This window comes from Antedon bifida, chromosome 8 (genome assembly GCF_963402885.1).
Source record: "Antedon bifida chromosome 8, ecAntBifi1.1, whole genome shotgun sequence".
Taxonomy (NCBI): domain Eukaryota; kingdom Metazoa; phylum Echinodermata; class Crinoidea; order Comatulida; family Antedonidae; genus Antedon; species Antedon bifida.
The window spans coordinates 16,866,355-16,877,600 of NC_136233.1; the positions used below are offsets into that span (position 1 = coordinate 16,866,355).

General features: G+C 31.4%; 1 protein-coding gene across 1 annotated transcript; it reads right to left on the reverse strand.

The window, feature by feature from the left end:
• Window positions 1-509: 509 nt before the first annotated feature.
• On the reverse strand, window positions 510-10,443 carry LOC144850563 (CMP-N-acetylneuraminate-beta-galactosamide-alpha-2,3-sialyltransferase 2-like). The gene is made up of 7 exons (XM_078707858.1): window positions 10,315-10,443; window positions 7,765-8,395; window positions 5,096-5,280; window positions 4,207-4,386; window positions 3,611-3,656; window positions 2,223-2,342; window positions 510-1,705 (listed from the first exon to the last, which is right to left on the reverse strand). Exons 2-7 carry the CDS (start codon window positions 8,344-8,346, stop codon window positions 1,517-1,519), a joined length of 1,302 nt encoding a protein of 433 aa, XP_078563984.1. The 5' UTR covers window positions 8,347-8,395; window positions 10,315-10,443; the 3' UTR covers window positions 510-1,516.
• Window positions 10,444-11,246: the final 803 nt, after the last annotated feature.

The window sequence follows — 11,246 nt, forward strand, 5'->3', positions numbered from 1 at the left end:
TTAGCTAGACAGCAGGGAGCCTCCTCTCTCTAGGCTAGGTGTATGGTAGGCATATAGGCTACAATGTATGCCTTATCAAATAATCGTTTGTATGCTCAATGGGAAGTTCTTATATAATCTTTGCATACATTGCAGTTTATCACCATATTAATTTCTAAAATTGTGACCAAGAGGCTTCCAATTCGACCTACCATACCCTGTACTGTATAAAGTGGCATAACGAGTGGCCCTCCAATGCTGGAGGCCTCAGGAGTTTTTAGCCCTTTTTGACATATTTTAATGCCTGTTTTTTCCTCTGAGCACTATCCAGGGGCCCCCATAAGCTCCGGGGCCCCTGGGTTTAGCCAATGTAATGAGCGCTCATAGCTGTTACGCCTCTGACTGTATGTACACCATTTCAACATTCCTTACTGTTGCCAACATGAGCCCTTTTTCTTTTCTTTTCGTTTGCTTATTAGTTCGAAATTTATGAGATATATAACATAATAATGATAACAACTTAATTTGTTTATAAACTTTTATTACAAGAAAACCTTATTACCAAAAAGAACAAAATAGTACATGATATTTTCAGGCTACATTTGAAAACTATATAGAATCGTTTTTAGTGACTGCTATTTATCTCTTCTTTCATTTATTTTATTTGCAATACTTATTTATAGGTTAAATTGTTGACCCAGTTCAAAAGGTATTGCTTAAATATGATCAACAAAAATAAATAATAAGTCATTAAATTTATATGACATAAAACACATATATTAAAAAACTATATAAGACAATTATTTTCCTCTCATTTTATCATAGCATAGAGATATTATATATCTCTATGATCATAGTAGTGAATATAAATTCAACTTAAAAATATGTTATTTCTCCCATTTTAAACATTTTTTCTGTGGTATAAGATCGGTGTTACTTAATTTAACTGCTAATAAATTAAAAACAATATATATATTAATTGGACAAAATCCAGTATAAAGTGCAACTATTCTTGTTTTCTCTATTTGATCTATTTAGAATTCATTTTTAATTTAAAAAAAAACAATACAAATTTCATAAATTCCAGACAAAAACATATGAAAAACATATAGTTTTAACCATCTAATAATCTAGGTTCTAGACAGCAATTGAATGATGCTGACTCAATCACCCATCACCCAGATTTGCTTAACCTTTTTTGTAAACAACACATATCCCTAGTAATATTATCCTTCCATAAAAGAGATATTAATTATATATTATATACATATTTGTTTATTCGTTTTGGTGGTATATTTATTTCATATGCAGAATTCTTCCCATTCTAGAATTTAAACCCACCCTGCTGGTTTTATTCCTCCAAGTCCTGGTTGTCAAGGAACTAAAAACATTATAGACGGGTTTATAAAAATTAATCCATACTCGGTCAAACAGGAAATGAATTATGACTTACGGGGTAAAAACCCAACCCTAATATTCATCTCGTCAGCCATGTAACAATAATAATAATTTATAAATGTTGTGCAGGCTGCTTCCGCTATCTGTGTGCATTTCCCATGTGTACTTTTACAATTCCTTCTGCATTTAATTGCTGATAAATCTGTGATTCGACACCACTGTTGTGGACACCGGTCTTCCGAAATGCAGAATTTCCTTTTCCTCCATCATTCTGCCAATAATGGTCCCAATTCCCGATTTTGTTTGCTCCGTAGCCGTAAACATCAACCTATAAACAAATTGAAATAAATTGTACCATTTATAGTCTTTCATCACTATTCTACTGCAGTGTATATTGTATTCAGATTATAGAAGAAAAACAAGCTTGTTTCTTCTTTTTGATAGCAAAAACTAGTGCTTGGCTGAGTCAGACTTTCAATATTGTTTTGCATTTTTAATAAAAAATATTAGCATTAACCCAGACATATGATTGTATTATTCATTAGAACATGTATAAAATTCAACCAGTATAAACATACTATAGATTTCAAATTGTCATATAGACATACATTTTTTTAAATTCTTTAACAATATCGTTTTTGTAATTAGCAATTCCCATAGTAAAAAACAGCAATATTATTATGTTGACTTGTATTCTTGTATGTGAACCCAGTCAGCTGGGATTTTCAGGGACCACCTCCTTTAAGTATCTAGGGATCTTCTTGAACAATTACTTTTTTAGCTCATTTCCTTATCCTTGTTCCTTTTGTATATGAACTGTAATGATTGTTATGTAACAGACATACCTCATCACATGCATGTAAAGCAAACATGACTGCAAGCAATCCTGTGGATGGGTAACGCCCTTGTTTCTTATTCCACACCTCATGAGTGTGCTTCATCAGAGCCGGATTATAAATTTGTACCTTTGAAAGAAATTAATTGAATCCATCAATCAATTGCATATTTGCGTAAATAAAATTATATTTGTGATCATGGTTGAATGCTTAATGACGTCAATAACGTGTAAGACTAATATGTCATGGTTTGAAGTTAAGTAATCCTTAGGTGATAGAATCATTTGTCACATTACAAATGTCCAGATTATTATTGTACATTCACAAAATGGTGTTTAGAATCATTTATGTTTGTTCATTTAAAGAACGTGCTCAGATTTAGAAAAGACTTAAGGAACTGTGAAAAGTCATTATTGTTGGATGATAAAACCATTGGAGTAATATAACACCAAAATAAAATGTGTCGTTTATTGTACAATGACGTAAATGAGAGTGAATGCTTTTGTACACGAAGGAAATAAATAATCTTATTTATTTCCTCAGTACATTCACGAAATGGTTGTAGAATGATTTTTCTTCATTTAAATAACATATTCAGATATCATATGAGTAAATGTAGATCATTGTACAATGGCAAAATAGGAATAAATAACATTACAAATTGAGTAAATTATAGTAAAGAATACACTAATTAAAATATAGCATTCTGTTGATACAGTCTAATTTCTATGGCCAGAAAGGGAGGACACAATTAGAGGTAAGATTCAGTGTGAATTTTCTAATAAAAATCTCAGAAACAATCATGTATTCATAAAAATTGGTTTAGCAAAATTAATTAAAAATGAGTGGTCAGTAAGTAGTAGGCCGATCTCAGAAGGAAGGCCCACCCAGACCTGGACCTCCTAAATCATTATGATCATCAAGTGATCGTTTGAATAAAAATATTGCATAGCGAAATCAAGAAGAATTCTTGACTCTTAAACTTTACAGAAACTGGTTAAATACATCAGTATGAATTAATGTGACAAACAATATGTTCTGTTTTAAGTTGACTTTTGGCTTCCTTCCCACAAAGCAGGTTTATTACACTGAACTGACCCATCTACATGACTAACCACGATACATTAACACTGTAAAATGTCATTAAAAAAATCATTTAAATACAAAATAAGGCATGTAAATGCCAATAACTTTGATTTAGCTGTTTAACATGTGAAACAAATCAGTGTTAAATGTAGCTATTACCATGTAGTAAAATTGTTATTGTAGTAGTATTTGTAGATTTTTTTTAATAACATTTTAAAAAGGAAGGAATGTAAATATTACTATATATGCTGTATTTAAAAAAAAAAAAATAAATTATAAAAATAGATTTTAAAAATGTTTTAATTACTCACAAGACTTGCATTGACATTGATTAAGTTTTTCACCGGCCGCCAAGTTCTAGCGAGAAAAAAAAATCATGGTAAATGATTCTTCACACGTAAATTAAATTATGCAGGATTACTGTATATTAATTATAAATATTCATAAACCAATTTATATTGATCCATATGTGTGGATGATGAATTTGTTAACGTGTGCTTTACTATCTATATTATCTCAAGCTTAGCTATTTTTCATTTTCTTGTATACATATACATACAAATAGATATACTGTAAATAGAGAAGTAGAATAATGACTGTCATAAGGTTAAATTAATAACCATAGTAGCCATCTGCTAAAATTGATATGAAAATGTTTTTATCATTTATTTATTTTTTATTACATACACATGCAAAAGCGAGAAACTCGCCAATTTTAGGATGGATAAACTATTTAAAATAATTTATCATGCATAGAAGTCACATTTGAGGCTTAGGAAGTGGAATTGAAAGAGTCTTGAGTCAACCCTAGTATTAACTAGGTCAGGATTGAACCCCAGACATTAGGATTGGAAGGCAAGCATGTTAATCACCAAACTACAGCTCCACTACTTTTATTATTTCATACCTTTTAATTGTGCCTGTTGTCATGGCACTCATGAGCCATTCCACGTCCAGTGTCTTGAAGCTAACCAACACAAAGTGTACATCTTGCTTGATGTTGTAGTAACTTTCAGGATACATGAGGCGATGCGTTTCTCTGTAGCCTACATCTTTTTCAAAGCCTCCTAATGGAGCTTCATTCATCCTGACTCACAAATAATAATAATGTTGTTTTAGGTTGTGGAGGTGTAGCCTGAAGCCTACTGATAGCATTTAAATTAGATAAATATATCGTAGCTTTGCCACAACTTTGCAATATTGAGAGAAAAGTGCATTTGAAGGAGCCAAATGAGTAGAATCATTCCTAAATGGCTTTTATCACAAACTAGTATGACGAAAAAAGTGTGAAGTGCCCAAATATGGTATTGATATGCTGAAATATGGTAGTGATATGACATCATATCCATATGGGCACATCACATTTTTTTGTCACATTAAATTTGATAGTGTAGACAGAGCCTAGGCAATATTGAGAAAAAAGTTTTTGAGGGAGCCAAATGAGTAGAAAAATTCCTAAATGGATGAGAAAAGTTTAACAAGTTCAGATTCTAGTTTATGCCTTTCAATAGATTAGTATAATATTTTATTTTTAGCTGTTAGTGTTAGCCAGAAGAAACGAAACTGTTTTAACACACAAGTTTTCCACTGATTTAAGGTTAATATGAACTTTACCACTACATTAAAACCAGATGAACTTGTTTTCACATTTCTATTTTGATGAACAGTCCTAATTGTTTAAATAACTGCACTAATACTGGTATTGTTTGAATTGCTCACTGACTACTAAAAACGCAACCATCATATTTTACCAACACAGTACTATATACTATAAAACAATTTCTTTTAACTATTACCTTATAACCATATCATGGGCATCAATTTCTGCTCCATAACTGCTGCCTTTCAAATTACCAGAGTTGCCAACCACTGCGCATCGTCTGCACTTTGACCTATCCTTGTAGACGTCTACGTCAGGTATCATTGTAAATACTGAATTCATTACTCCTAGTACATCTTTATTCTTACTACTTTGTATACCCTTTAGAACAGAAAAAAGTGTGTAAATAACATTAATACAGTTGTGGTCCATTCATGCTTAGTTACAGTATTTACCTCCTGGGAAAAAAAGTTGGATTCATATTAAAGCCAGAGCCAATTTTCACTAACTTTGGTGGATAGGTCACATACATACTTGTGTAAATAACTAGGTTTGAAAGGGCTTCCTCCCAAGTTCCACTTTAGCTTAATTTCAACATTTTAATATTAAGGTTTTTATTCCTCTTGTTATTGGTTTAGATATATTCCCATACACTTCACTCAATCCTTTCATCATGTATGTAGTGACGACTGTTCTTTCATCAAGTATGTAGTGACTAACTGAGTATATTTTTACTTAAAGATATATTGTCCCTCCTGAAAAAATGTTGTTGTTGTTAAATATGCCATTTTTAATGTCGCATAATAGTTTATCTTTAAGTTTTAAATTTCAAATGTTGTTGTTGAAATTTCTATCAAAAAAGAACAGAAGTCTTGAGATGCATTCTGTCACAATCAATACTTTATTGATATAGCCTGTAAACACAAGCAAGCTGTTGTTGAAAACTATTCTACCAAGCATACAGTACAGATGAATCAATACATTGAAATTCTCTTGACATTAATATTATTCTTAAACAAACGGAGTTGGGTTAAATTATGATTAAGTTTCCTTAGATACAGACAGTTACTACAATGACATGTTTTGTTAAAATTAAAAGGCATATTGATTCAAAATGAATTGTGAACATTTTGTAGAATGAAATTCAGAGTTCAACAATAGTTGTGTTTTTCGTTTCTCTATGGTAAAATTAAGGTTAGTGAGTGGCCATAAAATAGTCTTAAAGCTCTGTCTACACTATCAAACTTTATTTGACAAAAAAATGTGATGTGCCCATGTATGGACCACTACTACAGTATAATTGGGCACATCACACTATTTTTGTCAGAAGTAGTTTGATAGTGTAGACAGAGCTTTAAACATGGTAAAATAAATTAGGCATCTGAACTGCCCACAGCTACCTACACCAATGGTTTCTATCTTTAAAATTTAATACCTTAATTTTTCTTTATCGATAATTTAAAAGCATTCATGTTATGAACTGTCATTTTGTAAGATATCAACCATCAAGTAATTACTTTCATCCCGCCATTTATCATTAAAATAATCCGATCTGTTCGTGTACTTGTACATGAATGGAATTTTTATGGTCGGATTTCAAATAGCATGGCAAGGAATATTAAATATGGAACTGGCTTCTTGTAACATGAGTTTATGGATTAATTATTTATCTCACATCAAAATTGTTTTTTATGATATTATATCTCTTGAAAATACAAATTCAAAGCACAAATTGCAAAATAAATTGAGTGCATTACATTTCTACTTTAATAACTAATGGAATTTGTGTTTAAAATGAAAGAAATTTCCTGTGGCTTAATAAATGTAACAGGAAATATAACATTGCTATATAACCAATACCTGAATGAAATGTATGTGTGTGTGTGTGTGTATTTAGATTCATAGAAACCGCTAAAAATAGATCAGTGTATGGTCTATACAGTAAGATATTTATATGCCGAGTAATAGTCTAATACATTTATTTATACTAAAAATTATTCTTGAAATTATTGCTAAGTCGCAATTACTGTTCCATCACAGGCCTAGTGGGAGATCAGTACAGTGTATTGACTGGAGTCAGATCCATTTTTATATAATATTTTAAATAATCTGTCAAAAATAAATATCAAATAGTAGTTCAGTAGTTTTTGTTTTAGCCGTCAAAAGTGCTTAGAACAAAGTGCATGGCACTTATTGTATACTTGATATGTGTTGAACTTATGTAGTTTTTACTATTCAGTCTAATAATTTATAGCTATATCTTATAACTATGTACACATTTTTATAATTCAGATGAAAACCTGTATACTAACTAGATTCTATTTTTAGTAAGGCATATGTTATAATATTTAATAACAAAGGACAAGGCAGTAAGAAGCTCTGTATCTACTTTTTTTAATTGTTAAGTTGGACTTTAAGAGATACTTAGTATTTTCTGTAGTAAACCAATTGAGATTCAGGTGGTCTTATAAAAAAACATATGGTCTTATGGTGTTGTTCTATCCAATAAAGGAAGTAGGTAATACAGTATGTAAACCATGTATATCTTGTTGTTTTAAATTTTTTTTGTGAATTTTCAAAGTATTATATATTCAGCGAGAATGCAATATATTACATTTACAAATTAGATTCTGCTAGTAAATGATCTTTAGTGGTTTCACCATTAAAGTACAAAGGTTGTGTTCACATTGCCTCCAGTTAACAATTGCTAGGCATTTTTTCTTTCTTTATAGTTAAACAATGATTGATTCAGAACTTTACAGTGTGTTGTTTGTAGTGCTTCTTTAGATAAAAGAATGTATGTAAATGGAACATTCCTCCCTGGTGTCTACCATGATAGCTACTGTAGGTACAAAATTTACTTACCAACCACCAGTTGTTGATCGCTGAAGTCTGTTTAATATTGTCGCGCGTCCAGATGGATGAAATTGTACCATCAAAGCGTTGATCAAACCATTTTGATCGACCTTTCACCCAGAGTCTGTTGCAGGGTCTGGCGGGAGTTGATTTTGGCAGGCTAATTGCAACATTTTCTTCTGTTTTAACCCCAACGTGCAAATGATTTGTATCTTTCCATGTTTCTACATGTTGCTCTTCTTTATTTACTTGATTTTGCGTCAAAACTGGTTCCTTTAATTCTTGTTGGTTTGAAATATGAGCAGCTCCATCAATTGGAATTTCGTTCTTGTTTGGAATGTTCAAATTCTCATGTTTTTCAGGACTATTTTCTTTATTAACTATTAAAAACTCCTGGTGTTTATCAGATTTATTTACATATATGAATTGGTGGGAATTATCGATATACGCTTTCATTGGTAAAATTTGCATATGATTAGGATCACTCGGCAATCGGAGATAGTTTCCATTTGTGTAAACATACGTAAAAATAAACGATATCATTAAAAAAATAAGGACAATTACCAACGTCCGTAGTTTAAAATAATTCATTATTAAAATCTGTATGTCCTCGTTCTGCTATATAAATCCTCTTGATAGCCTTAAAAAAAGAAAGGTAAAGTATTATTATAAACAATTACTTTTTAATAACACACTTATTTTGTTGTACAAAAGGAACAGGAACATGCATACTTTATTATTAAGGGGACAGGTTGTTGGGTCCTGAAGGTGTCCCCTTAATAGAGGCTCTATTGTACTATTATGTAATAATGAGTATAAACCTTATTTTATATCATATTTTATATTTGATGTATAGCATATTACAGTTTTACAGTATATATACAGTATTAACATAAAAGCAGTTAGCACAAAATATTAAAGTTATTTGTAGGATTTTTAAATAGTGTAAAATTAAAAAAATCTAAATTTTCTGTAAAAACTACTACAGTACTAATAACAGGAAGGAAATGGCTCCAATAATTAGCATTTCATTGTCATTTGAAAACTTCAATAAAAATCTGCATGTATTGTGAACAGAATATAACCAAGGATGAGTAAAATTAAATTTTTACTCTTCCCCTACTACCGTACTAGATTGACAAATTTGAATTATACTTTAATATTGTTATATAATTGCTATTATACAGTTTAACCAGGGAAGAGTTAACTCTTCCCTGGTTTAAGTAACAATATATTGTTAAAATAAAATATTTTTTGAATTATACCAGATTCTCAGTGGTACATCTCTATAATTTTGCCCAGTATTATGTAGCAAGAATCTGTAATACAGCATGTTGTGCAAGCCTATATCATGTAAGGTTGGTGGGTTAGGTTATGGTCTATGATACCACAGTTAAGCAACTGTAAAACACATTTATTACAGAATTTTCTATGATACTCTGGTAAAATCTAAATACAATATAACATACATCCAAACATTTAGTGTATAACTATTTCAGTATATGCATCTATTCTTGTTGATGATCTTGTAGTACAGAATGGAAAATATAGTATGTTTGTTTTTTCATTGATTTTAAAAACTTATGTTGTCTACTAAAACAGGATGTACGCTACTAAGAGTTCAGGTGACTCAATTGTCATTCCTCCCTCCGCATTAAGATAAGGTCAAGTAAATGTCAATTATTAGAAGTTAGAAGTTACATCATTTAGTAAAACTAAGATTTAAGAAGAAATCCACATGTATAAAAGAAAAGTGAAAATAGTAACAATAGCAGTATCAATAAAAAACAATAGTATAGAGACCATTCAAAGAGAAATTATACTTAGTGACTAACAGTTTTAAAAATTGAGATGTACCATTCTCGTCAAACATTAAGCCTCATCATTTTTTTCACATGAACCTCTCTTAATTTTAAGGTGGTATATGAAATCATTGCTACTGGATACACTTTACGTTCTTTAACTAGTTCTTTCAACCAAAATAAATAATTAACACGACCTATTTCAAATGCGATGCAGGATATCGTAAACCATTATAGTTCTTAATTGTTTTTTTACATAAAAACAATTCTGTGAACTACAATTAAATGAGGATGAATTGTTGGCTTGTTGTTGAAATCGCTCACAAGACACAAACTTCATGGTCACCGACCATCACCACCACGATGATATTAGCAAGTGGAGTAAAGCTATTAGATAGGCAGTAGGCCTAGTACTAGTAGTAGCCTAGTTAGAGGTTAATCTTGATTGAGTAGTAGCTAGTAGGCCTTGCCTAATACTAGGTGTACTGTAGTAGTTAGTAGGCCCTACCTACAGTAGGCCTAGCCTAGTATTTTATTCTATTAATTTTTAGGCCTCTATCTAGTAATAGGACCAAGTCCATGGTATTAGTTAGGCCTAGGCCAGGCCTATACTCTTTTTTAGTAGTAGTAGTAGTAGTAGGCTATAGGCCCAGCTAATAATGTAGGCCTAGGGCGTAGCCTCTAGGCTAGGAGGTCTAGCTAGGCCTACATATAGTATTACTAGGCCTGGTACTAATAAATGATGTTAAAACATTACCTTTCATTCATCTGTTTGAGAATTTCAGCGGACTTTTTACCTAGGCCTAGCTAGGGCTACGTGAAACGTCTCTCTCCCGGTAACTCTGTGTGTGAGCTGTGGTGTTGTTTGTGGTGGTATCATGTGTCACGGTTCCAGTGGCGGTGGTAAAACAAAGATGTAGAGAGGGCGGTATATATGATTTAGTGAACATGCATCACATAACAAATTAATTGGCCATGGTTGTACATATTACATACAGTATTTCAATATAATTTGATAAATATTATTATTAATGATACTCTAGGCCTAGACAATAACATATTGAACTGCACAAACATTAACTTTATTATCAAATAATTATTAGGACACGTTTCAAAAGAAATAGCAACAGACTACCAAAACAAAACACGTTTATATGGGGCTTCCCCTTTCATAACGTCATATCCATATAAGGCAATGAATGAGGTCAATGTTTTTACACTTCAGTGAATCCACAGCTCCAAAGTACTGGACTGGATTGTTGTGGTGAAAGAGGGACCAACAAACAACTAGCTGGACATTTAAAAAAGGTACTTTATAAATTAAGCATGGGTTATGACCTTATGGTTCTATTTAAAGAAATACAATTAGGGGCTTAATTTAATCTTATCATTAATCTCTTGTGACTGCACAATAATAAACAGACAATATATCATGATGTATGTAGCATGTATGCAGGAATCATAAATGCAATACAATGGCTCTATTTTATACAGGATAGGCCGATAATGCCATTGATGACTTAATTATGACTAAACTATATTACTATAATACTAAACATATTCATTCATAGTTCAGAATGTGTAGTTAGGTGGCGTTATTTCCCCTACAACCCATCTTATTATGTCCCATTCGCATTGTAATCAATTCCTCCACCCAGGAATTCAACAATAAATGTTAGGTGCTCACTC

What these genes read in the sequence shown, in the direction of transcription:
- LOC144850563 (XM_078707858.1), bottom strand. Translation starts at nt 8,346, where the DNA reads ATGAATTATTTTAAACTACGGACGTTGGTAATTGTCCTTATTTTTTTA. An exon ending in ACAACAGGCACAATTAAAAG is followed by an intron (nt 3,657 to 4,206) that starts GTATGAAATAAT and finishes TTTTCTCGCTAG; the next exon opens with AACTTGGCGGCCGGTGAAAA. An exon ending in TCAATGTCAATGCAAGTCTT is followed by an intron (nt 2,343 to 3,610) that starts GTGAGTAATTAA and finishes TTTCTTTCAAAG; the next exon opens with GTACAAATTTATAATCCGGC.